The sequence below is a fragment of the Microtus oregoni genome, unplaced genomic scaffold (assembly GCF_018167655.1).
Source record: "Microtus oregoni isolate MIOR12 unplaced genomic scaffold, Mior012 000003F_ref0000135, whole genome shotgun sequence".
Taxonomy (NCBI): Eukaryota; Metazoa; Chordata; class Mammalia; order Rodentia; family Cricetidae; genus Microtus; species Microtus oregoni.
This window is the reverse complement of record NW_024543062.1, coordinates 311,729-339,100: the sequence shown is the minus strand read 5'-3', so window position 1 is coordinate 339,100 and position 27,372 is coordinate 311,729. Positions and strand designations below refer to the sequence as shown.

At 52.0% G+C, this 27,372-nt stretch overlaps 1 protein-coding gene across 2 annotated transcripts; it reads right to left on the bottom strand.

Annotated features, from left to right (window-relative positions):
- Positions 1-490: 490 nt before the first annotated feature.
- Positions 491-26,102, bottom strand: LOC121446114 (F-box/LRR-repeat protein 18-like). 2 transcript variants are annotated; one of them, XM_041648513.1, is made up of 5 exons: positions 26,005-26,102; positions 20,436-20,651; positions 17,358-18,901; positions 8,436-8,654; positions 491-5,798 (listed from the first exon to the last, which is right to left on the bottom strand). In XM_041648513.1, exons 2-5 carry the CDS (start codon positions 20,646-20,648, stop codon positions 5,642-5,644), a joined length of 2,133 nt encoding a protein of 710 aa, XP_041504447.1. In that variant the 5' UTR covers positions 20,649-20,651; positions 26,005-26,102; the 3' UTR covers positions 491-5,641. The 2 variants fall into 2 exon arrangements, with proteins under 2 accessions (XP_041504447.1, XP_041504448.1); XM_041648514.1 differs by lacking the exon at positions 26,005-26,102 and adding an exon at positions 25,512-25,596.
- Positions 26,103-27,372: the final 1,270 nt, after the last annotated feature.

Sequence of the window (27,372 nt, the reverse complement as noted above, 5' to 3'; positions counted from 1 at the left end):
AGCCCAGAGGAGGTCAGTGAAGGTGTTCTTGCCACAGGCTCCACTGAGGTCAAGGTCAACACTAACATCCGCGGGTAGGAATGGTGGGTACGAGCTTGTAATCCAGCACCTGGGAGGCAGAAGCAGGATTGGGAGTTCAAGGCCAGCCAACCTTGTCTACACGTAAAATCTGAAGCCAGCTTCAGCCACTTGAGATCCTGTCTCAAAGAAGAATGAAGGAGAGGGACTGGAAAGATGGCTCAGCAGTTAAGAGTGCTGACTGCTCGTGCAGGGGACCCAGGGTCAATTCCCAGCACCCGCATGGTGGCTCACAACTGTCTGTAACTACAGTACCCTTCCACAGGTAAAACAAAACACCAATGCACATAAAAGTAATAAAAAAAAAGAATGAAGCAACCTCCTCCCTCCTTGAGCCTATGAATCAGATCACACATGGAGAGTCAAGAGTCCTGGTGGAAGGACCACAGAGCTGCCTGGTTTTCTAAATCAAGTTCATTTTATTTGAGATTTTCCACATGCCACAGATTTACATAAAAACAGCCATTCAGAATGCAGTTTGTCAGCACCACAGTGACACCTGGGTGTGTCACTACCAGATACCAACCACACAGGCAGTTCTCCCAGATAGACAGGAGTCCGGGCAGTCAGTCACCAAAAGGGGGGGAATGGTCACTTAGCACCTGGTCACAAGGCCTTCCATGCCCTGAAACAATAAACACTCAACTGAGGTGGTGCCAAATAAAGTCACACACACTGCGTCATGGTCAGAAGCGGCATTACCCAGACGCGTGCTCTTGCGTGTGCACACACCAGACACACCTACAGATGCACGCACACTTCTGCTATGGAAACCTTTGTTTGTACACACATTCCTTGCAAAGCAACCCATGAACAACCCATGAACAACCCATGAACCCATAACACAGAGGTCAGGGCTTTGGCTGGAGCTGAGCCTGCCCCGTCTGCACCCCCAGGTTGAGGCAGATCCCAGGCCAGCATTAGCAGCAGTGCTGGTCTCCCTGACCCGTTGCAGCCTGCCAGGTCTGGCTAGGGCAGGGCAGGGCAGGTGCAGCCAAGCAAGCTCCTGGTGGGTCTGAGCTTTCAAAGAAAAGCACCCCCCACTGGTGGGCCTCCAGAGATGTACGGTGTGACGACTGAGCAGCCAGCATAGGACCCATGGCTGGTCTAGACTCCACGCAGTAGTAACACAAGAGCCTAGCAACTTCTACTGTGCCCTGCGGGCCCAAATGCAGATGAGACCAGTCACAAAGCCCCTACAGCAGTGCAGTGGGTGCTGCTAATAACTGCGAGTACCAGGCCGGGTGGTGGTGGCCCATGCCTTTAATCCCAGCACTCGGGAGGCAGACAGGCGGATCTCCCTGAGTTCGGGGCCAACCTGGTCTACAAGAGCTAGTTCCAGGACAGGCACCAAAAACTACAGAGAAACTGTCTCAAACCAAAATAATAATAATAATACAATAATAATAATAATTACCAATGAACTGGTCACATCCACAGGAAGAGGTCAGCGTATAGGACCCCATTCAAAATTTCTCTCTCTCTTTCCCCCCTCCCTCCCTCATCTCTTCAGGCATAGTCTCATGTAACCTGGGCTGGTTTCAAATTCATATATAGGTGAAGCTGGCCTTGAACTCCTGATTCTCTTGCTTCCACCTCACATTCCCCATCACACTTGGCTTCTTTTTTCCTTGTGAGACAGCAATTTCCACCTCTTCAAAGGGGCAAGTCACAGCAAAGGCTGGAGGAGGAGGCGGCATACTGGCATCTCTCGGAAGGGGTGTTAGGGTGACTGTCCATCCTCCTCGAGGGTTCAGCCTTGGCTCAAGAGGCCTGGCCCTTGGCACTCACTCCTCCACTGCCTGGGCCTGTCTTTCCCACAGACCCCTCTCTCTGGGCCTACATATCATCTTGCTGAGAACTTAGCTTTTAACTCTGGGTCTGATGCGGTAGACAGACACTGAATCTACCCTGGATGCCAATGTGAGAGACACCCAGTGGATTGTGTCTGGGCCCAGTCCTCTGCTGGCCACAGCCTGGGCCTAGACCTCGAGGCCTTGTTACAGGGCCTCCAAGAGCCAATTGCAGGACAAAGCCTGACCCTGTCATTTAAGAGCAAAGCACTCCTCACTCTGGGCGATAAAATTCCTCCCTATGAGATCAGGAAAGCGAGTTGGGGAGATGGCTCAGTGGGTAAAGTACTTGTTGCGTGAGGACCTGAGTTCAGATCCCCAGAAGTGGTGGTGCACATGGGTCATCACAGAACTCCCATCACAAGCTGGGAGATGGAGATGGGAAGTCCATGGGTGGGCTAGCCTAGTGTACACAGCAGCAAACAAGGCGGGGGTGAAAAGGGACACCAAAGATTGTCCTCTGCCCTCAACACATGAGTGGGGGCACACACAGACCTGCATACACACATACACACATAGAATTTTAAAAGGAGAGAAAATGAGAAAAGCCACTCAGTGAGCCCAATATGGCTTGCTGGTATGTGCCAAGCCACAGGGTTAGGAGATACGGCATTAAAGCAGGACATAAAACACAAGGACTAGCTGGGCACTGGTGGCACACGCCTTTAATCGTAGCAGTTGGGAAGCAGAGGCAGGAGGATTTCTGTGAGTTAGAGGCCAGCCTGGTCATCTACAGAGTGAGTTCCAGGACAGCCGGAGCTACACAATGAAACCCTGTCTTGGAAAACAAAATGAACAAATCGATGAACACAAGGTCTGGGCAGGAGCAGCCAGGGCTGGGAGGAGGCAGGGGAACAGGTAGCTGTGGAGGTCAGGGGATTTCTGTTTACAAAAGACTCTCCCTCCTCTCTACCTTCTCACTCCAACACAGAGAACACACACCAGAAGAAGCAAGCCCATGTGCACATACATGCAGGTACACACACACGTACACTCACATGCGCGCACATACATGCACATACGCACCTATAGGTAGGTACACGTGCACACACACGCAAGCACGCACGCACACACGCACTAGCACATAGACACCCGTACGTAGGCACGAGCACTCACCGTCTCGCTGTCTTCTCGGCAGGCAGCATATGGTCTGCCACTTAACAGCCGAGTCCTGCCAATCAGGGACCATTAGGGTGGGTTCTTTTCCCAGCGTCAAATGCTGCAGGCTATAAATTGCGATTAACACCGGTGCCAAAATAGCACTTAGCAAAAATAAGCACGCTATTGACATCTGGTGGATCCTGTCCTCAGTGGAGAAGGAGAGAAAATTCTCACTTGAAGTCAAAGGACTATTGCAAGAGATGCTAAGAATACAAGGCCTACTATTGAGGGTGCTTCCCCAGCCTCCTGCAACCAGGCCCCCTCCCTGTCAGCCCAGTTTCTGAATACAAATGATGCCACTAGCAAAAACTGCTGGCTCCCAAGACCTGCCTATCCACAGGATTGACAGGACAGCTCTGGCCTTTGGGATACAATCCCAGCAGAAAGGTAATTTCCTGTCTGAACAGGGCTGCCGTTTGTTGTTTTGTTGTGTGGTTTTATTGTTGTTGCTGTTTGAGATAGGGTTTCTATATAGCCCTGGCTGGTCTAGAACTCATGATATAGATCAGGCTGGCCTCAAACTCACCTGCCTCTGCCTCCCAAATGCTGGGATTAAAGCCTGCACCACCACACCCAGCTGAGTGGAACTTCCTTCAAAGGAAGAAATCACAGGACTCTTGGGACCTGACACCTCCAAGCAACCTGCCTCCCTCAGGCTGTGACCAGCTTGTCTCATTTTAAGGACAAGCAGCACTTGGTCCTGGACAGCCTACATGGTAGCCTTCAGGTGTCAGCTTAATGCTTTAAAGACACACCCAGAAACTGGGGAAGGAGTTCCACCACCTCTGGGACCCTTGTCTACAGCTGTGTGGGCCCTCAGTCTGCCCTGGAATCTTGGCAGCCGGTCTCATGGCCTGCAATGCCAGGAAAAGGTAAGACAGGCTCACAGCTCTCAGAAAGCACGTTAGGTCTGTGAAGGCAAGGGCTGCGGGGATGGGGTGAATATCCCCTGGGATCAGCCTACAGACAGAAGGATCCCTCTGGGAGAGAGGGAGGATTCCCTCAGGCAAGAGACTGGATGAGAAGGGAGGGCTTGGCACTGCAGACCATGTTAAACACTGGGGCTAGAACAGCAGGGGGCAGGCAGAGCCTGGGCCTGAGGGCTGTTTCCCTAATGCTGTACCCAGAGCCAGGTCAGAAGCCCCCAGGCCTCCACAGGCTCCCGCTGCCAGGCACAGCCTGCCTGAGACCACAGGGCACGCGCCCAGAGGCCAGTTCACTCGCTCCTTACCAAGAAGGGAAGCTGAGGAGACCACAGCTTCGGAGGACCAGTTGCCAAGGAGACCACAGCTTCGGAGGACCAGTAGCCAAGGATGGGCAGGGACAGGGCAGGCTGAGTCTGTGAAGGTCACAGCAGCACGCGAGGCCTGCTGGCCCTGCGTGGACTGAGGTGTCCCGACTGGAAGTTACCTGGATCAATGCCCACAGTGTATGGGTGACCCTTCACCAAGAGAGGCCCAGGCAGGAGTCTACAGGCTCACAGGCCCCTCTAGGGTTACAGACTCTTAGTCTCACCAGTGTGAGGAATGGGGTGAGGCCACAAACACTGGGTCCTCCCTCTTCTTTCCTTTTTTGGTTTATCAAGATTAAGACAGGGTCTTAAGTAGCCTATGCTAGCCTCTACCTCAATTATATACCTGAGGATAACCCAAGTTATCCTTGACCTCCTGAATGCTGTGATTACAGGTGTGAGCCGCCATGAAGGTGCTGGGGTCAGAAACCACGGTCCATGCACACCCTCTAACTCAAGTCGCACCCACGGCTCTCAGTGAATCTCTGTAATGCCCACTCTGGCTTTCACTGTTTTTAGCTATTCTATTGAGGCCAGAGGGTGCGGACTTCCCAGGAAGCGTTCAGACCTCCACAGCACCTCGAGTTTTTAAGCAGAAGCCCAGGAACGAAGGGGAGAAGTGAGCACTTGCGAGACACAGGCCCAGCTCCTCAGGCTCAGCTCAGGAATGATGCCATCCCACAGTTCCTGCCCAGGGGACCCTCTGGCACAGGCATCATTAGGCTGAAAACATCCCAGAGACATCATTGGGTTAAAACATTTTCTTTTTTGGGGTGGGGATGGAACCCAGGGCCTCACACACACACACATTAGACCATGCCCTAGTGTCAATAGGAAAGGAGCCAAAGGCTCACAGATGTCATCGTGGGGAGGTCACAGTGAGAGCCCGGCCCACACTGACCCCACGTAGACACAATCACATGACTGAGCTCAACTGTAGATGACCATGGACAAAGGGACAGTCCCCAGACTGAAGTGAGTGGGGGGACTGGGGAGTGTGGCCAGGCCCTGAAGGCCAGGATGGCTCGTCCACTGCTCTCCGTCATGGTCACCTCATCACTAGTCACCATGCCCAAGCACACCCCTGAGAGGGAGAGGGAACCTGGGGGACTGGCGTGAATGTCTCGGAACAACCACAAACTCTTTCTTTCTGTCACAAGGCAAGGACCCACTCTCCTGGTTTCTTGGACCCTTGTGGAGACTCAGACATGAAGAAGCTCTGCTGCAGGAGTGGCGGGGCTGGGGCCAGACAGACCTCTCACCACCACAAGTTCGGTGGCTCCTCAGCCACTCTGCTTTTAAATAAGGTGATCTCGTCCAAGTGCACCATGGGGACATCTCGGATGACATCTGTCAGGCCCTCGTGGAGCAGGGGGAAGATGACGACGTTCAATGCGGGCCTCTCAGCCTGGAAACTGAACCAGAGACCAGCCATTAATGGGGCTGTGTGGGTTAAGGATGCAGCCCAGGTTGGCCTCAGACTTGCTAAGCAGTTGAGAATGACGCTGAACTTCAGATCCTCCTGCCCCCATCTCTCAAGCACTGGGGCTATAAACCTGCACCACCGGGCCCAGTCTGTACCATGGTGGGCTAGAACCCAGGGCTCTGTGCATGCGAGGGGAGCATTAGACCAACCAAGTCCAGTTGCTTCCTGTGAGGTGGGGAGAATCCAAATTCAAACCCCAAAACATGAAGGGCTGCAGTGTTGTCATCAAAAACAAAAAAGCCGAACACAGGAGGGTAAAAAAGAAACCATTGCCTAGGACCTGAGGCACACAAGCAGCCCAAAGTTCAGTGCTTCCCTGAGCTCTCCAGACAGGAAAAGAAGAGCACTGGGGGCTGCTCCGTATAGCTGAGGCCAGCTTGGGCAACCCCAAAAGTGGTATAACATGCCTACAAGCCTATAATCTCAGCACTCAGGAGGTAGATGGAGGCAGGAGGTGGGGAAGCTGAAGGTCATTCTCAAGGCCAGCCTGAATTACAAAAACCCTGTGAAAAGTTTCTAAACCAAACAAACAACAGCATCAGGAAAGAGGACAGCCCGCTGTCCTGGCTACTTTTCACAAACACCCTAGGCACTGAGTGCTGGCTGCTGGGAGCAACACTGCCACCTGCTGGAGCACTGCAGCAGAGCGCCCTGCACGACTGGGCTCCCGGAGGACCCAGGAATGACTGTAAGACTGCAGGAGCCCAAGAGGCACCTGGAGAGGCTGGTGCCATGCTGGGGGAGGGGGCTCTGCAGATGGCAAGGGTGCAGCAGAGGCATCCTCAGAACAGCTCTTCTGCCAGCCTCTAAGGCTCTGCTGATGGCCTGAGGCTGCCAGCAATCCAGGAGAAGGATTTGTGCTGGCCTGGGTCAGGACTTCCCCTGAAGGGCTTCTCACACCAGCAGCACAGCTCCTTCTTCCTCATTTACATTTTCTTAAGACAGAGTATCATGTAGCCCAGGCTAGCCTCAAACTCACTAAGTAGCAGAGGACGACTCTGAATCCTGCCTCCACCAGTCAAGAGCTAAGATTACAGGCGTGTGGCAGCTCATCTGTGGCACCAGCAAGACCGAGCTTATTTATTTAGGCTCATGTGTGTGTGTTAGTCCACATGTTTTTTTGGTTTTTTTTTTGGTTTTTCGAGACAGGGTTTCCCTGTAGCTTTGGAGCCTGTCCTGGAACTAGCTCTGTCTCGAACTCACAGAGATCTGCCTGCCTCTGCGTCCCGAGTGCTGGGATTAAAGGCATGTGCCACCACCGCCCGGCTAGTCCACATGTTTATGTGCACCACATGTGTACAGGTACCCAGAGTGGCCAGGTGTCCATGGAGTACCCTGGAACTAGTGCTGCAGGCAGCTGCAGTTGCAGGCCCTCGGCAGGAGCAGTGAGCACTCCTAACTGCTGAGTCATCTCTCTAGCTCCACACTGCAAGAACTGAACCCAGGGTTTGGTGGCTGCCAGGCAAGCACGCTACTAAGTTAAGCTCTCTGTCCCTTGTCTTTGAAATGGTCTTGTTATATACCCCAAGCTGGCCTTGAACTCACCATGTAGCCCAGGCCGACCCAAACACCCTACCCTGTCTCAGCCTTCTCAGCGTCATCCTCCAGCCTAGCTTCTCTCTCCATTCCAATGTGCAGTTCCGTCCTACATGCTGCCAACTGGTCCGGTACCTCCTGCCTCAGTACCCTCATCTGTAAGCTGCAGTTACTACAGCCATTTCTTAGGACCCCTGTGGTGGAAGGAGAGCTAACTCCTGAAAGCTGACCTCTGATCTCTCCACACATGCTGTGGCCTGCACACCTGTCCCACAAACATACACAAAATAAATAAATGTATAAATGTAATACAAAATTTAAATACTCTAGGTCCATCTGGTACCTGATAACATGACCAAAACCATGGATAAAGCAGGGGAGCCAGGAGCAGGTTTCTCGTGGCAGCATTTCAGTGAGTGGAGAAAGGCCAAGACAGGACACAAGACCATCACCAACGATCAGGCAATGCACGCTGTGCCCCGAAGTCCTCGTGCTGAAACCCTACTCCTGACATGCGGCTAGCAAAAGGGACAAGCCAGGCACAGTGACTCGGCATGAGATCGCAGCACTCCAGAGGCAGAGGCAGGAAGAGCCACAAGTTTGAGGGAACCTGGCTTGCACAGTGATTCCAGCCTACCCTGAGATACAGAGAGACCCTGTCTCAACAACAGAAGGTGGAGCTTCGGGAGGTCTGAAGGCAGAGCCTTCGCAATGATGAGCGCAGGATCAAGAAGTCCTTCCTGGGCCCACAAGAAACACAGTGAACTAAGTAAGACTGCCTCCAGAACCCAGGATAAACTCTGTAGCTAAGGTTAGCCCTGAACTCCCAGGATCCTTGTGTATCAGCCTTCCAAGTAGCTGAGACCAGAGACCATCTATAGGAACTAGTCCCCTGCAGGAGATCAGGCTCTCTGATCATGCTGCTAGGATCTGGTACTCCATCTCCCGAAAGTGGGAGCTGGGCTGGGGACACTGATGCTGTCCAAGACCTCCCAGCCACCAACAGACCATGCCAGGCCATGCCACTCACCTCCGGAGGAGTGACTGCTGCAGGCTCTTGCAGGTGGTGAGGGATTCTCCAGTGAACATGTGACACACGACAACATGCAGGCAACGGGCCATAAAGGCCAGCACGGCATCCGGCTGCACGGTACCACTTCGAGACACCAGGCACAGGCGCTCCAGAGATGAACACTGGCCCAGTGCCTGGAAGAACTGTGCGTTGGCATTGAAATAGGGCTGCTCCAGCCTGCGGAGAGAAGGGTGTGAGTGCCAGGGACTTGGCTCTCCCGAGGAGATCCTGACTCCCAGGACGAGATGCGGCTAGTCACTGTCTGCAGACCCTGCCAGCTCGCACTGGCTCAAGGCCATCTGTCTTCCTTCCTCAGCAAGCTGTCCCACCCCGATACTGTCACACCTGCTGGCCTTAGAAGGATTCACACATGACGCAGCCTTGGGGAGTCAGTCTGATGGCAGAGACAAACCGGGAAAAAGTGGGGGTCCAACAGGCTAGAGTGGGTGGGAAAGGGGCAGAAAAGGAAGAAAGCCCCTCAGGGATGCTTTGAGGCTAGCATCTCGTCGTCATCCCAGAGCACAAGCCCCGCCACACATGTTCCATGAAAGGGTTACTGTTGTTCTCAGACACAATGAAGAAGCTTCTTTAGGCCACGTAGGGGGCCAAATGGCTTTTCCCCTTCACCAAGGATGCCAGTCACCTACATCATCTATAGAGCCCCAAGTGACACACACTCACATTAGAATTTTGATTTCCCTCCCTTTTAAATAAAAAAGTATAGTCATTTATATTTTATACATATGTGTGTGAATTCCTGCACGTATGTGTACCGTGTGTGTGTGCCTTGTACCCAAGGAGGGCAGAAGAGGCATTAAATCCCCTAGAAACAGAGCTACCAGTGGTTGTGAGCCACCTGTTTCTGGGAACTGATTCCAGGTCCTCTGCAAGCATACTATACGCTTTTACCACTGAGCCAGTTCTCCATGGCCCCACCCCCCCACCCCCCTTTTTTTCATTTTTGTTAGCGTGATGCCATGGACTGAACTCAGGCACTCAAGCGTGCCAGCCAGGCTCTACTACTGAGCTACAACCTCAGACTTCACATTTTTTTTTTTCTAATTTTAACTGATTTTTTTTTCTCTCAAGACAGGGTCTCTGTGCAGCCCTGGCTGGCCTTGAACTCACTCTATTAATTCAGAGATCCGCCTACCTCTGCCTCTCAAGTGCTGCTATTACAGGTGTGCACCACCACCACCACCTGGCTTTCCACAGTGTGGGAACTGAGCTTAGGCCTCAGACACGCTAGGCTAGGCAGGCATTCCTCCACTGACCCATACTCCCGGCCCTTTAGTTTTCTTAACCTTGTTTTATTCTTTCAGTTTTGCATACGCACATTACGTAAATTAGTCATTTTCACCCCTCAATAATTTCTATTTTGAGGCAGGGTCTCACTCTGGTGCCAAGGCTAGCCTTGAATTCAATGGTCCTCCTGCCTCAGCTTCTCAAGTGCTTCTTTATAGGGTATGAAAGTGGTAGGAAGCAGGGGTGCAGGGCCCCTGGGAACCTTGAAGTTACCAGCAGCAGTGTGTGTGTGTGTGTGTGTGTGTGTGTGTGTGTCCCTGTCCCCTCCCCTTTCCCAGCAGCAGGGGATGGAATCCCAGTGCCAGGCAGCAGCCATCACCTCTACCAGTAGGTGGCAGCATGGACTTGCACTACAGGCCCAGGTGTCCCCAGGCCATCTGAGTCACAGCGGTAATGTGTCCCGTACATACTTTTAAACCTTTTCCAATTAGACAGCCACTTACAGAACCTTGCCCTGAAAGAACTAATCTGTCAGTGTTCAGCCTGCTGTGAATATCCTATCTCTCTCCCTCCCCAACTGTGGGGCCAATGCACCCTTACCCTCTCCCCTGTGCACAAGACTGGTCAGCACCCAGGGCGGCTGGGAAACTGACCTAAAGGAGGTACCATCTGAGGCACCTGAGGGTAGACAGGGAACAAGGAAATGGGATCCACCCAGATCAGACCTCGTCCTAACTCTGACCCTTCCCAACCGGCTCAAACCACCAGCCAGCAAAGACCGGACCTCTCCTTGCCATTCAGCTCTCTGGGGTGAATGTGCCCACCCCCTCCGGCTTAAGGGGCTGATGCGGCGCTGAGCCAGGCGGGATGAGGGAGAATGACAGCTGAGAGCTGCTCCTGAGACCGTGCCAGCCCTGGCTCAAGTGACTCTCTTGTTTCCGCCCAGGCAGCAGAGGGTGACTCAGGGTAACACCCGCCTCCAGCCGTGGGAAAGGTGGCACCCTTTTCCGCCTGACACGTGATCCTCTCACCACAGGGGTGTGCCCCAAACCCACAGCCAGAACAACCTGTCCCTGTGGCACCTCCACCCCACAGGGAGCCAGGCTGGTACGAGCTCAGGTTCAGAGCAGACTGTGGTGGAGGCGGCAGCAGGTGAGCCTGGGAGTCCCAGGGCTGCGATCAGAACACTCCCCAAGAAAATGCGGGTGCCCCCATGCAGCCCCTGCAACCCCAGGAAGCAACTCCTTGGCGAGCAAAGACTCTGGAGCCTATACTAGCTCCTGCCACCTGCTGCATCATCTCTGGGCTCGCCTGCTCAGAAGGCAGTGATCCAGAGGAATGCCGCCATTTGGCTGCTCTGGGAGCCTGTGTTTGTTCAGAACAGGCAGTACCTCACACAGCAGACAGTTCTGAGGTTGTGGGCACAGGCTGGAGCCTGGGTAGAGATGCCACTATGAACTGTCATCAAGCTCTTGCGAGCCTACAAGACAAACTTATCCGCAGTCCTACAGGTCCTGCCTCTGGAGAGGATGCCAGGTCCCAGGGACAAACCAGCATACAGCCCTGGCTGGCTTGAATCCACAATCCTCTTGACTCAGCCTCCCTACACAGCAGGTGTGAACCATCACACCTACTGCAAAAACACAAGGCTTGCTGGACCCACGGAAAACAAACACTGACGGCAAGATGAAAAAAATCTAGAAAGACCTTGGCTCTGAAAGATTCAAAGGCTCACCTGGTACCCTTGAATTTAGGAAATGGTCCTAATCACGGAAGGAAGTCAACAGCAGTGGCCCAGCAGAGAGTTATACATCAAATATATTCTCTGATCCATCTTTCTTTTCTTTTCTTGAGACAGTCTCATGTAGCCCAGGCTGGCCCAAACTGTGTAGCTAAGGATGACCTTGAATCTCTGATCCTCCTCCTCCCCACACCCAGTTTGTATGGCACTGAGGTTGGAACCCCAGACTTTGCATCTGTCAAGCGAGCTCTTTGTTGACTGAGCTGCATCCCCAGCCTGATTCTGTGATACATTTACCATTCTGGCAAACAATGACCATGCATGCCCTAACCGTGGCTTCAGGACAGGCACAGGAAGGCACAAGTGTGAGAGACACCACAAAGGAAGCAGTAAGGAAACGGAGGGCCTAGTGACTACAGATGCAGCCAAGGAAGGCGTCCACCTGTGCGCCTGGGAGAGGCAAAGGCAGCTGTGGGAGAAGGAGGAGGGGCGGCGGCTGTGGCAGACTTTCCCACTATAGCTACAGAGTTTGCTCTTAAGGGAGAGAGAACCCAAGGCTCACATTAACTTTGTCTTGTTTTTGTTGTTCAAATAGAGTCTAGGTAGCCCAGGCTGGCTTCGAATTCACTGTGGAGCCAAGGCTGACCTTGAGCTCCAGGCTCCACCTCTTGAGAGCTGGAATGATGCTGGCGTACAGTCACAATATCTGATTCTTTGTGTGTCTGGGAGTGGTGGTGCGGGGGTGCTGCTGCCTTTGAAGACAAGGTTTCAGTCTAGTCCAGGCTGACCTTGACTCAACGCAATCCTCCAGCTTAGCCTCCTGATTTTAGGCATATGTCACCACAAACAACTGACTGGGACTTATAAAAAGGGGGTGTAAGAAAGCCCACAGGTGGGTTCCCAAAGCCAGTAGAGCCAGAAGGCAGAGGACCCATGGACATAAGACACCCAGGCATGGATACCAGCTGTCCACAGAGACCTCCTGGGCTGTAGCTCTGCTCAGCTGAGGATCAAGCCAGAGCAGCAGGGCAAGTGACCAGATAAGACAGAGGCTTCAAACCCAGACAGCCATAGCGTGGCTTTGTTCCAAGGAGGACAGGAAGTAGAGCTCAGTTTGGCCAAGCAGCTCTCGAAGGTTCTGGGCCGTTAGCAACACATGACCTGCTGACTTCCTGTCAGGCTGAAGCTAGGCAGGGAGCAAGGCAAAGAACACACCCTGTCCTCCCTTGTGGGTCCTGAGGACAGATTGGTAGTCAAGAGCCTCCTGCTTCAGATCTGACATCAGCGGCCATGGATGCTGGGAGAGAAAGGTTAGCTTTGCGCCTGCTCAAGGCACAGCTCCGGTGCTGGCTAGTTTTAAGTCAACTTGTCCCAAGCTAGAGTCATCTGACAGGAGGGAGCCTCAGTTGAGAAAATGCTTCCATAAGACTGGGCTGTAAGCAGATAAACCTGTAGGGCACTTTTTTAAAATTAGTGATTGATGTGGGAGAGCCCAGCTCATGGAAGGCAGTGGCTCTTAAGAAAGCAGGCTGAGCAAGTCCATAAGGAGCAAGCCAGTAAGCAGCACCCCCTCCGTGGCCTCTGTATTAGCTCCTGCCTCCAGGTTCCCGCCCTGTTTGAGCCCTGTCATGACAGGAGTGTAGGAGTGTAAGTCTTCAAGCTGTTTTTGGTCATGGAACTTCATCACAGCAATAGAAACCCTCAGATAGGCACCAAAGAAGCAGTAACTAACTGTACTAGAGAGAGTGACAGCCATGTACAAGTCCCTTTAGGCTGACATGGCTTTGTGGCCCTGATGATGCTTCCACCCACCCACCAGCAGCTATGGACTGGCAGAGTCCTCAAGTCCTGTCCAGAGCCAGGGACTTCACTACGTGGTGTGTCCTACATGAACCTCGTGTGAGGCTCCAAAGCCACAGAGAAACCCTGTCTCGAAAAAAAATCAAAAAAAAAAAAAAAAAAAAAAAAAAGAACCTCGTGTGGTGGGGCAGAGAATTAATCCCAGCACTTGAGAGGCAGAGGCAGGACAACCAGAAACCTCAGTCATCCTCAGGTGCACAGAAAGGAGGCCAGTCTAGGACACAAGAGACCCTGCCCCAGCAGGAAAAAGGATGCTTACAACTGAAGCATGATGGGCACACTTAGGACCCAGATGCTCTAGAGGTGAAGGCAGCAGGATCAGAGTTAAAGACCTTCCTGGATGACAGTAGTGGATTCAAAGCAAGCCTAAACAACTTGCTTAAAACGAAGTAAAACAAGAGCTGGAGACAGATCGGTGCCAGAGTACTTCCCTGGAATACGCAAGGCCCTCACTGTTCATGGGGTGCAGGCCTGTATTTCCAGATGGAGAGACACCTAGTTAGAGACCATCTTGGGCTAGACAGAGCCTATCTCAAAAACTGAAGGACCAGCCAGGCATAGTGACGCACACCTTTAATCCCAGCAATTGGGAAGCAGAGCAGGCACATCTCTGAGTTTGAGGCCAGCCAGACCTAGAGAGTGAGTTCTAGGACAGCCAGTGCTACACAAAGAACACAAAGAAACCTTGTCATAGTCGGGCGGTGGTGGCGCACGCCTTTAATCCCAGCACTCGGGAGGCAGAGGCAGGAAGATCTCTGTGAGTTCGAGGCCAGCCTGGTCTACAACAGCTAGTTCCGGGACAGGAACCAAAAAAGCTACAGAGAAACCCTGTCTCGAAAAATCCAAAAAAAAAAAAAAAAAAAACCTTGTCATAAAAATACAAACAAACAGCCGGGCGGTGGTGGCGCACGCCTTTAATCCCAGCACTCGGGAGGCAGAGGCAGGCGGATCTCTGTGAGTTCGAGACCAGCCTGTTCTACAAAAGCTAGTTCCAGGAGAGGCTCCAAAACCACAGAGAAACCCTGTCTCGAAAAACCAAAAAAAAAAAAAAAAAAAAAAAAAATACAAACAAACAGGGGGCTGGAGAGATGGCTCAGAGATTAAGAGCATTGCCTGCTCTTCCAAAGGTCCTGAGTTCAATTCCCGGCAACCACATGGTGGCTCACAACCATCTGTAATGAGGTCTGGTGCCCTCTTCTGGCCTGCAGGCATACACACAGACAGAATATTGTATACATAATAAATAAATAAATAAATATTAAAAAAAATACAAACAAACAAACAAAAAGCCAAAACTTCAAGGACTAGGAGGTACCTGCCTAGAATCCCCCAGTGAGGGGCTAGGGTGTGGCTCAGTGGTAGAGCATCTGCCTAGAATCCCCCAGTGAGGGGCTGAGGTGTGGCTCCCTGGTAGAGCATCTGCCTAGAATCCCCCAGTGAGGGGCTGAGGTGTGGCTCAGTGGTAGAGGAACAAGACCTTTGTTCTATGTTCTATTCACACCACAAAAAAACTTTTTTTTTTTTTAAATACACAGGGTCTCACTAATTAGCCCTGACTGTTCTAGAACTCTCTCTGTGGACCAAACTGGACTCCAACTCACTGAGCTCCACCTGTCTCCACCTCCTGAGTAGTGCTGGGATACAACAGAACCCTTATTCTTTAAATGTTGGATAATGACAAAAATATCCTTCACTTCAGTATTTCAGTGTGAATGCAGCCTAAGCTTGGCTCTGGAAACACCAGTCATCTTTGTCCTAGGGGTTTAACCCAGAGTCTTGAGCATGCTAAGGGCTCCACCACTGAGCGACGTACTCAACCCTTACGTCAATATTTTATTTCAAGCTGCCCAGGCTGGGCTCAGACTCACTCTCAAGGACAAGGCCCATGGCAGGGCCATCTGAGGGTTGTGTGCTCTATTTCCTCCCACTTTCCAGAATAGGTCCTGCCATCCTCCTCAAGGCCATCACTCCCAGAAATCTGATTTCTCCCAGAGATGATCTGAGTCTCCATCCTGCCTGCTCTTGTTCCCACAGGGCACCAGCAGCAGCTCCAGCTGAAGCTCTCCAGTCCTCCTCTGCCTGTCCTCCTGCCCTGTCTCCCTCTCCTCCTCCTCCTCCTCCTCCTCCTCCTCCTCCTCCTCCTCCTCCTCCTCCTCTTCCTCCTCCAGTGGTCTGGCTGCTCTTGAGTCAAGGAAGTTTGAGGACATTGTCATCTGCTCTGTGCTTCTGGCTTTGGGGAGAAAGTCAGTTCTTCTACCTTAGCCTTCTGGATGCTGGGATGCCAGGACTGCAGGTGTGTGTGCACACAACAAACATTTCCAGAACCCCAAGGCTTGTGTGCACATGCTATCAGACATCCCCTCTACCTTAGTCTGACGCCCCCAGTCAACTGTGACACATGCTCCAAGAATCACCATGAGGGGCCTGGGACAGCTCAATTGGTAATAGCACTTGCTAGCAGGCTGGAAAGATTGTTTAGTCCACTGGACATTCTTCCAATAGGACCTGGGTTCAATTCCCAGCATCTACATGGCACCTCACAACTGTCTGTACGTAACTCCAGTTCCAGGAGACTGACACCCTCACATCAATGCACATAAAATAAATTTTATAAAAAATAGTGCTTGCTAGCAAATATTAGAAACTGAGTTCAACTGGACAGTGGGGCACACGCTTTTCATGCCAGCACTTAGGAGACAGAGACAGGAGGATCTCTGTGAGTTTGAGGCCAGCCTGGTCTACAGAGCGAGTTCCAGGACAGGAACCAAAGCTACAGAGAAACCCTGTCTCAAAAAACAAAACAAAACAAAACAAAAAAACAAAAAAACAAAAAAAAAAGAAAGAAAGAAAGAAAGAAAGAAAGGAAAGAAATTGAGTTCTAAGTTCAAATTCCCAACAACCATGTAAAACCCAGGTAGGCAACACATGTCTGTAACCCCCAGGAACTCCCTGGCCAGTTTTCTGAAGAGACAAGCTGTGGACAACAAGATGGTTCAGAGGGCTAAAGCACTTGCTGTAGAAGTCCAACGACTTACATTCAATCCTCAGACCCCATCTAAAAGTGGAAGGACAGAACCAACTCCACGTGTGCACTCTGGCAATGTATCCCCACGTATACACACACAAACACACACAGATGATGATAATAGTAATTATAGTAATAATAATATAATTCGGGGCTGAGTATAGGAGCACAGCTTCAAGCCCAGCACTCAGAAGGCAGAAACAGGAGAATTTCTGAATTTAAGGCCAGCCTGGTCTACAGAAGTTCCAGGCCAGCCAGAGCCACATAGTGAGACCTTGTCTCAAAACAATGGGGGATTTGGGTCGGGCGGTGGTGGCGCACGCCTTTAATACCAGCACTCGGGAGGCAGAGGCAGGCGGATCTCTGTGAGTTCAAGGCCAGCCTGGTCTACAAGAGCTAGTTCCAGGACAGGAACCAAAAAGCTACGGAGAAACCCTGTCTCAAAAAATCAAAAATAAATAAATAAATTAATTAAAAAAATTGGAGGATTTGGGAGTGTGGGAAACAGGACCCTGCACTGGAGAGATGCTTCAATGGTTAGGGGCACTGGCTGCCATTCTTGAGGACCCAAGTTCTGTTTCCAGCACCCACATGGTGGCTTACAACCTTCTGTAACTCCAGTTTCAGGGCATCCAACATCCTCTTCTGGCCTCCACAGGCACTGCACGTATGTGCTACCACAAACATGCATACAGGCAAAACAGACATGTAAAACTTAAAGTAAATAAATCTAAACAACTTTTAATACGGTAAGGGTGTGAATGAAGTAGCACTGTGTGGGACAATGGGCGGGGCTGAGTTCCTGTGAGAGTGGTGGCAGACTAAATGCTGTCACCCGGGTCCTCACACCTCAGACCCTCTGTCTCTCCCCTCAGGTTCTCTGCTCTTCACTTCAGGTTCTCCATCCCTCACCCCTCACATTCTCTGCCCCTCACCCCTCGGGTCCTCAGCCCCTCACCCCTCAGGTCCTCTCCCCTTAACTTCGGTCCCTCCAACCACAGCCCCTCACCTCAGGTCCTTCAGCCGCTTGCAGTGCTTCAGCATGTCAGCAAGAGCAGGCATGTACACCACCTTCCCCATCATGCCCAGGTTGGCCAACGACAGAGACTGAAGCTGCTGGCACTGTAGGCCAATGCTCACCAGTCCAGAGCCTGTCAGCATGCCTGGCAGCTGCGCTAGTGTCAGATACCGCAGGAAGGCCAGCTGGCCAATGGCAGCCACCTCTGAGTCCCCGACGTTCTGTGCCCGACTGCAGGGCGGGAGGGAGTTGCGGATGGCAGGCTCGTTGCGGGGCATGGCTGAGGAGAAATTGGACCCTATCAGTTCCAGATGCTCCAGGAAAGGGAGCTTCTTCAGCAGAGACCAGAACACAGAGGCAGGCTGGGCGGACGACTGGCCCAGGAAGGGACTGGGAAAGGCCTGCACCCCAATGCGCACCTTCTTGCCAAAGCCACGGGGCACTGCATGCATTGCCGGCGGGGCAGGCGCACGGTCAGGCCTGGGTGCTGAGTCGGCCACGGAGCAGACGGGCAAGGAGAGGGAACGCAGGTGGCAGAGGCGGGCCAGGAGCTGGCAGAGGTGGCGGCCCAGGCCATCGGAGCTGTGGTGGTGGGCAGCTGAGAGGTTGAGGTGGTGCAGGTTACAGCAGGACTCCACCAGCGTCTCCAGGATGCTGCTGTCAATGTCGTCCTCTGCCTTACGGAGCAACGAGTCTGCAGACAGGCAATGCACACAGCCACTGAGGTTGAGGCTGGCCAGACTGCGCAGGTCCTTCCCCCCATTGATGACCCGCTGGATCAGGTGACCACCTGACAGCGTACACCGGCTAAAGCTGAAGTAGAAGGGATTGTTGAATTTCATATGCTGGAGGAGGGTGGAGCCGTTCAGCCACGACTTCGGCAGCTGCAGGGCATCCAAGGCCACGTTGCGAGCCATGGAGTCCAGCAGGTTCTTGGTGGCCCCACTCTCTGCGAAGCTGCCAGGGACAGAGATGAGAAAGGCATGCAGGTTCTCAGGCGTGCGGTCACTAAGCACGGCGAGGTAGAGCCGCACCACCTCCTGGTTGATGTAGCCAGGGGCCAGGCGGGCATAGAAGACACGCAGGTTCTGGTAATGGGGGACATTGCTCTGGCCCACCATGAGCTGGCCTGAGAGGACAGCACCCTCACGTGTGCGGTCCAGGATCTCGAAGTACAGCAGCAGCTTCTGCAGGCTGGCACAGCAGGGCACCACACCATAGGATGGTGTGAAAAGTGTCTGCTTGAGTTCCCTGACACGGCTCAGGGTGGCCTTGCACTCACTGCTCAGCTGGCTGGCATCGAAGCCGGGACTCACATCAATGGCCAGGGAGCGCAGGTGCTGCAGGGCCGAAAGCACCTTGGACAGTCGCAGGGAGGTGAGGTGGCAGCCTGACAGGTTCATCTTTACCAGACTGTGACAGCGGGCCAGGTGTTCGATGGTGGAGCCGGACAACCAATAGCAGCCCGCCATGTTCAACTGCTGGATCTCTCGGCCAATCTCCTTCACCAGCTGCTTCACCTTGTCCTCACTGGCCTGCAGAATGGGGACAGGGCAGGAGAGACGGGTGTCCAGGGCTACTCCCCACTCCTGCTCAGAGCAAAGGAAAGCTTCACGCTGCCAGCAGTGAAGAAACCCCATGCCCAGGAAGAAAAGTAGAAAGATGTTCGCTACCACTGGGCATGATGGTGCATGCCTTTAATCCCAGCACTTGGGAAGCAGAGACAGATGAAATCTCTGTGAGTTTGAGGCCAGCCTGGTCTATAGAGTGAGTTCCAGGACAGGCACCAAAGCAACAGAGAAACCCTGTCTCGAAAAAACAAACAAACAAACAAGATGTTTGCTACCCAGGCCTGGTAGCATACGCTTGTCATCTTAGCACATGGGAGGCTGAGGCAGGAGCATTACGAGTTTAACACCAATCTGGACATAGCTAGACTCTTTTTTTTTTTTTTTTTTCTTTTTTCGAGACAGGGTTTCTCTGTGGCCTTGGAGACTGTCCTGGAACTAGCTCTATAGACTAGGCTGGTCTCGAACTCACAGAGATCCACCTGCCTCTGCCTCCCGAGTGCTGGGATTAAAGGCGTGCGCCACCATTGCCCAGCCTAGATTCTTGTTTCAAAAAGAAAAACAGTAGTTTACTGAAAGCTCTGACTGGGAAAGGAGACGGTTCAGTGGTCTGCGCTGCTCTTCCAGAGGGCCCGAGTACTGCTCTCAGGACCCATACCAGGGGGTCACAACCGCCTGGAACTGCAGCTCCAGAGGAATTCAATACCTTTGGGCTCTGGGGGCAAAGCACTCACATGGGTACACTTAAAACTAACTAATCTTTTTAAGCTGTATTTTTTCTTTCGCTTTCTCTCTCTCTCTTTAAACTGTTGCTGCATTTTGTTCTGTTTTGTTTTGATGACAGGGTTTCTCAGCCTTGGCTGTCCTAGAACTCATTCTGTGGCCCAAACTGGCCCTGAACTCAGAGATCTATCTACCTCTGCCTCCTAAGTGCTGAGATTAGAGGCATGTACCACCATTGCCTTGAACTTGCAGATCCGGTCTCAGCTTTTGAATGGTAGGATTACAGGCCTATGCCATCAGGCACACACATCTGGGCTGTTTATTTGTTTTTGTTTGAGACAAGGCCTTACTGAATTGGTCTGAGCTGTGAGCATCCTGCCTCAGTCTCCTGAGTGCTGGGACTACATGTGTATCCTACCATAGTGGGCTCATATCTCAGGTTAATCAGAGACTTCAGCCCCTCGCCCTTCTGCAGCAGTGTCAACTGCGACACCCCCCCCCCCCACCCCGTGGCGCTTCACAAGGACCTTCTACAATCTGTCCTATGGTGCAGTAACTCCACCCCAGGGTACTTTTGGGGAAGGAGGCCTCCTGCTGATTCCTGTCACTACATCCACAGGCTCTATGCCCTCCTGCGTGGGACACCCACCTACCCTTTTCTACCCTGGCCCTGTCACTGTGTCCTAATGTGTGACTGACCATTCCCGGCTACAGTCTTCTGGGCAAACACAGGCTGGCACCCTGGTTGACGCCGACTTCCCGCCCACGCCTGCCTCACCTGGTAGTCCTTCTGTAGCAGCACAGTGTGCACCAGGCTCTTGTCCAGGCATAGGACCGAGAGCTTCCGGCAGGTGCGCCGCACATTGAGAACCAGGTCTGTGCTGGGGACATGGCTCAGGATATGCAGGAGGATCTCATCCGAGAAGCCCAGCAGGTGGATGTCACCTGCTGCCTCTGCAGCTGTGGGGGCAGCATCATCATCATTGGACATGTCCTGGAAGTCGGGGACAGTAGAGGGAGGAGGGAGTCAGTCATTAGATGCTAGCTGAACAAGGAGAGGACCTGAGTTTGGATCCCCAGCACTCACACAGAAAGAGCCGTACAAGGTGGCATATGTCTGGAACCCCAATGCTGGGGATGCACAAACAGGAGGATCCTGCCCCCACAGCAGAAAAATCTTACTAACTCTTCACTCAAGGGTGAAGAACACAGAGTTCCCCAGAATCTCCTCTTAGAACTACACACCAGTGAGAAAGAACCTCTGACGGCCACCATCAACCAAATCCCTTAAGACAGGTTGCCATATAGCCCAGGCTGGCCTTGAACTCACTAGGTAGCCCAGCCTGAGCTAGAACATGGTGCTGGCAATATACACATGTACCATCACACGTGGCTCCCAACAATCACTTCTACGCCCTTCCCTCCTCCCTCTCTCCCTACCTTCCTTCCTGACAGGGGCTCAACATAGCCCAAACTGACCACAAACTGGCCAAGGATGACCCTGGACTCCTGATCGCCACCTCCCAAGTGCTGGGATCACAGGAACGCACTACCAGGCCCAGTCTACCCAGTGCTGGGACTGGAACCTAGGGCTTCACGCATGCTAGGCGAGCTTGTACTCTAGCCAAGCAACATGCCAGCCCTCTACAGCCTTTCCCAGTGAACAGTATGGTGCATACAGGCCCCTGAGCCACAGCCTACCCTCTCCCACTCTGCTTCCCAGACACATCTACTAGAGCAGGAGCAAAATTTTACACAAGATGCTCAGTAATGTTCACAGGTGCATACTATACTGAATTTTCCCTCTTTTTTACATTTATATATGTAATTGTGTGTGTGTGTGTATGTCTGTGTGTGAGAGAGGGTTGGTGCACAAGGGCCTGTGTTAAGTCAAAAAACGGTGGAAGAGAGAGAAAGTGTGTGCGTGTTGGTGCACAAGCGCTTGTGGAAGCCAATTTGTAAAGGTGTGTAAAGTCGGTTCCCTCGTCCACTATGGAATTCTCATAAAACTAAGGTTGTCATGGCTCCCTCGTCCACTATGGAATTCTCATAAAACTAAGGTTGTCATGGCTCAGAGGTTATAAGAACATACTGTTCTTGCTAAGGACCAGAGTTCAGCTTCCAGAACCCATGTTGAATGGCTCCTGACTGCCTGTAACCCCAGTTCCAGGGAATCGCATGGTTTCTGTGGGCAACTACACTCATACACCCCAAAACAGACACACACAAATATATATCATCATTATCATAATAGCCAGGTGGTAATGGCGCAGGCCTTTAATCCCAGCCTTCAGGAGGCAGAAGCAGGTGAATCTCTGAGTTCGAGGCTAGCCTGGTCCACAGAGCAAGTTCCAGGATAGCCAGGGCTACACAGAGAAACCCTTCTCAAGAAAAGAAGGGAGAGAGGGAGGGAGGGAGGGAGGGAAGGAGGAAGAGAAGAACAGACAGACACACACCATAGCCTGGGTCTGGAGCAAGATGCCACCTTCAGGGCCAGCTCCCCACACTCAGGGTGGGCACTTGATGGAGATGAAATATCTTGTGCAGTTTTCTGATGTCACTATGGAGCTAACAGGCCTGGAACGCCCCATTTTCTAACCTCGGCTTTCTAAGAGCTAGGATTACAGGTGTGCACCACCACTCCCACTGTGAAGAAGGATTTCCTTGTTTACACTGTTGTTGTGAGTGTGTGACGTTGTAACAACATGTCCAACACGTATGTGATGGTGTGAGTTGTGTAGGGAGCCCAGGTGGACGGGGAGTGTCTTCCCAAGTCTCTATCATATTCTCCGGAAGCATCTCGAGACATTCCAGCCGTCTCACTCCACTTACATGGGATTAGACACAGACACACACCACCTGCTTTGCTTTATGTGGGCTGGAGATGCAGACTCGGGTCCACACGTCTGCACAGCAAGCACTCTGCCAACGGAGCCAGCTCCCTAGATTAGGGATTACTTTTTACTGCCTAAGAGAAAACAAACAAACAAACAAACACGAAACACAAAACCAGGCTAACTCGTCTCCGAATGACAGCGGTTCTGCGCCATGGTCGCCTTCCCTTCAGACAGCAGACTCTTCCAGCAACTTAACTGGAATGTGATTGACTTGGAACTATGACACTCCAAAGCTTGCTAGAGAATTTGAAAAGCCAAGCATGGTGGTGGATTCCTCTAATCCTACAGGCATGTGCATACATACATGCAAACACAGGAAAACTGAAAGGGAAAAAAAAACTTGCAAAAATTAAAAAGGGCTTGGTGTCAAGAAGTGGCCTCATGGTTCACCAGGCTGACTCAGGTACTGGCCCGGGACACACTGATTCTGTGCTTCCCAATAGTTCCTTCTCCATGAGCCAAAAGCTGCCATCTCCAGCCATTTTCTTCTTTATCAGACCCTGTGTTGTCTCAGAGCAAAAAACGAGGCCCTAAGTTAAGAACTACCGCGTGTATCTGTGTGATGGCACACACCTGGAGGAGGAGGAGGCAGGATTATAAAGGCCAGCTTTGACCACACCTGTCCCAACAAAAATCAAAAGGAAAGAGAAAAGAAAAAGAACTACTCTGGGGCTGGAGAGATGGCTCTGAGGGTAAGAGCACTGGCTGCGTTTCCAGAGTCCTGAGTTCTGGAGAGATGATGGCTCAGCTGTTAAAGGCATTTGCTACTCTCATAGAGAACCCAGGTCCAATTCTCAGCACCCACATGATGACTGACAATCACCTATAACTCTGGTTCCAGGGGATCCAACAACCTCTTCTGACTTCTGTGGGCACTGCATGCACACGGTACATAAACACACATGCAAGCAAACACACATACACATTAAAAAGGGTGAAAGGGGGGGCTGGGTGTGGTGGCACATATCTTTAATCCTAACACTTGTGAGGCAAAGGCAGGAGGATCTCTATGAGGTAAATTTAGGCCAACCGTGATCTATATAACCAGACCCTGTCTCAAAAATAATTAAAGTCAGCACTTTAATCCCAGCACTCAGGAGGCAGAGGCAGGAGGATCTCTGTGAGTTTGAGGCCAGTGTGGTCTATAAAGTGAGTTCTAGGACATCCAGGACTGTTACACAAAGAAACTCTGTCTTGAAAAACCAAATTAATAATATTTATTTACTTACTTTTTTTTTTGGAGACAGGGTCTCTGCCTACTGTGTGCTGGGATTAAAGAAAGGCACCACCACTCCTGGTTTTTAAAAAAAAAACTATTTTTTTGGTCAGGCAGTGGTGGGGTATGCCTTTAATCCCAGCATTTGGGAGGTAGAGGCAAGTGGATCTCTGTGAGTTGGAGACCAGCCTGGTCTACAGAGCGAGTTCCAGGACAGACGATAAAACTATACAAAGAAACTCTGTCTCAAAAAGGGAAAAAAAAAGAAAAAAAGAAAAAAAATTTAAGGTAGAGAGTGGAAGACACCTAACACTGACCTCTGGCCTGCACATGCACCCAGCCATGTGCACAGACAGACAGATTGACACACACATACACAAATAAGATAGACACAGTATTGTGGATCTATTGTCCCGCCCTACTTAGGAGGCTGAGGCAGGAAGATGGCTTGAACCTCTAAGTTTGACAGCAGCCTGGGCAACAGTACAAGATCTATTTTCAATGGCTCAAACCTTACTGGTGGCTATGTTGCCCACTCAAGGAAGGGAGAGGCTTTTGAGTCAGGACTCCACAGGACCACATGACCAGACACGCCTAATCCCTGCCCATACCACTCCTCAAGAGCCGCGAAAACGGCAATGCTACCCTGGAACTCTTCTTGCTGGAGGCGGACCTTCTAGCATCACACGCCTCTCTCGTTCATCTGCAGCTGGACCACACTCTTCCCTGTCCATTGAGGAGACATTTCTGGGCCCAGTTTCCTTCAAGGAAGAAGCATCCAACAGACCCCAGCCATGGTTCTCATACCCATGTTCCATCTATTCTGGAAAACACTTCAAAGTCTCACTGGATAAACACAAGGAAACTCCTAAGACTTAAATGGTGGGCAGTGGTGGCACACGCCTTTAATCCCAGCACTCGGGAGGCAGAGGCAGGCGGATCTCTTTGAGAGAGAAACCCTGTCTCGGGGGGTGGGGGGGTGGGGAGGGGAATGTGCCCAGAGCCACACCAACCTGATGACCTGAGTTGAAACCCGAGAACTCACATAAAATGTTGGATGCAGCGGCCCCCAGACAGGAGGAGACAGGAGAATCAGAAGGCAGCTACTCTGGAGCATGCACCATGGTGGAAACAACAAAGAGAACAGCAGAAGCTGGAGAGAAGGCTTAGTGGTTAGAGGCGACCACTGCTCTTTCAGAGGACCTGAGTTCGGTTCCCAGCATCCACATGGGGAGGGGCTGATAACCAACTATAATCCCACCTCCAGGTGCATGTGATCCCTTCGTCCTCCTCAGGCACCTGCACTCGAGTGCGCGCGCGCGCGCGCGCACACACACACACACACACACACACATTCATACACATAATTAATAGCAAGTACTCGAAACAGGTGAAAGGCAAGAACCAACTCCTGAAAGTGGTCCTCTGAAGTCTGCATGCATGCCCTGCCATGAACATGCCAGTACTCATACACACTAATAAAATAAATAAAGTGCACCCACAGGCAGAGTCCTAAGAAAGAACAAATATAAAACTCAGATGGGCAGGCAGCAACAGGGAAGCAGCCAGACCCTCCACCCTTCCCCTGTACTGCTGACTGCAGAGAAAATACTGTACGCTCATGTAACAGAACGCAGTGGGTTCTCCAGCGGACCTAGATCAGAGTTTTGGGGTCAAACCGAAACCCTATCACCCTCCCCACACCACAATCAGGCTCCAGAAAGAAGTGGGCTGCACTTACGCTGACAGAAAAAACGAAGCGGGGGCTGGGAATGTGGCTGAGTAGGCAGAGTGCTTGCCTAGCATGCACAAAGTCCTGGTTCCATCCTCAGCATGGCATAAAACCTGGCGTGGGGATACACACCTGTAATCCCAGCGTTACAGAGGCTAACACAAGAGAAGTGCTGTAAATTCATGACTAGTCTGGGCTGCACACTGAGTTCCAGGCAAGTCTGGGCTACAGAGTAAAATAAACAAGAAAACAGGAGAGAAAGGACAACGTCCCAGAGCTGCGAGAGCTGAGTCAACGCCCAGGGAGATGGGGGAAAGGCCTAGAAACTCAGGAGGCAAAGTGAAAATGTCCATCCTGACCATCGGATTGTGAGCCTGGGAACAGGATGGGGCCTGGGGAGAAGGGTAGGAGAGGCCAAAAACGGGCCTCGGAGAAAGGCCAGGGTCGGTAGGGAGAACCAAGGGGACCCCAGCCGCCGGGGCGGGAAAGGCGCGGGTCATACCTCTCCGGAGCTGACCGCCGGAGCTGCAGCCTCGGAGTCCCCCAGCCTGCCAGGGCAGGGATGCTCGAAGCCGGCACCGCCACAGCTCCACAGAAACCCCGGCAAGGGGCGTGGCTGAGTCTCACTTCCGGCGCCCCTCTGTACGTATTTCCTCTAGCGCCCGAATGGACCGGGTGCTGTCGCCATATTGGGCGTGGCCGAGAGGCATCGAGAAGGTCACAAATGATTGCAGTCAATCCAGCTCGCATCCAGCTCCTGACGTTTCGCCCTGCACACTGCGCTCCAAGCCACCTGTCACAGCACTCAGGCATCCTACCTGAACTTACCCCTCACTTGTGTTAAAACTCTCGATAGCTCTCTGCACCATCTGACTTACTCTACCTTGTTTTGTTTGCGTCAAGACAAGGTCCCACTGCGTAGACATGGCTGTCCTGGAATTAGCTGTAGAACAGGCTGGCCTCGAAGTCAGAGAGATCCGCCTGCCTCTACCTCCCCTCTATACCTAGGCCACTTTATCTTATGGTTATTTGCTCTTCCAAAAGTCCTGAGTTCAATTCCCAGCAACAACATGGTGGCTCACAACCATCTGAAGTGAGATCTGATGCCCTCTTCTGGCCTGCAGGCAGACACACAGACAGAATATTGTATACATAATAAATAAATAAAATATTTTAAAAAATTACTTTCAAGAAGCTAAAGAGATGGCTCAGTAATTAAGAGTGTGTGCTGGCTGTCTGGTGGTGGTGGCACATGCCTTTAATCCCTGCACTTGTGAGGCAGAGACAGGTGGATCTCTGTGAGTTTGAAGCAAAAAACAAACAAACAAATAAACAAAGGGTGTGTACTGATCTTCAGAGCACCTGCCATCACCTGTAACACCAGCTTCGGAGGACCTGACACCCTCTTCTGGCCTCCTCAGGCACTGGCACATACATGTGCATAAACACACAGAGACAAACATTCACGTGGGTGTGAGTGTCTTGCCTGCATGTGTATCTGTGTACCACACGCATGCCGTATCCACAGATGTCAGATCCTCTGGGACTGGAGTTACAGACAGTTGTGAGCTGCCATGTGGGTGTTGGGATTCAAACCCAAGTCCTTTTCTAAAGCAGAGTGCTTATAACTGCTGGGTCATCGCTTCCAGCCCAACCCCCCCGAGTGTTTTCACCGCAGGACCAAGTGCTATCAGTTACGACAGTAGCCAGTTCAAGTGTGCGGACCCACAGGGGTACAGCATCAAGAGGAAACCCCGGTGCTCGCTGCAGCCTCAGCACTGCCAGCAAGCAAGGAGGGGTGGAGATAGACTCATCGCTTGTAACAAATGGAGCACCCAGCTTTCCCATGTTGGCAGCGGGGGCGGCTGTG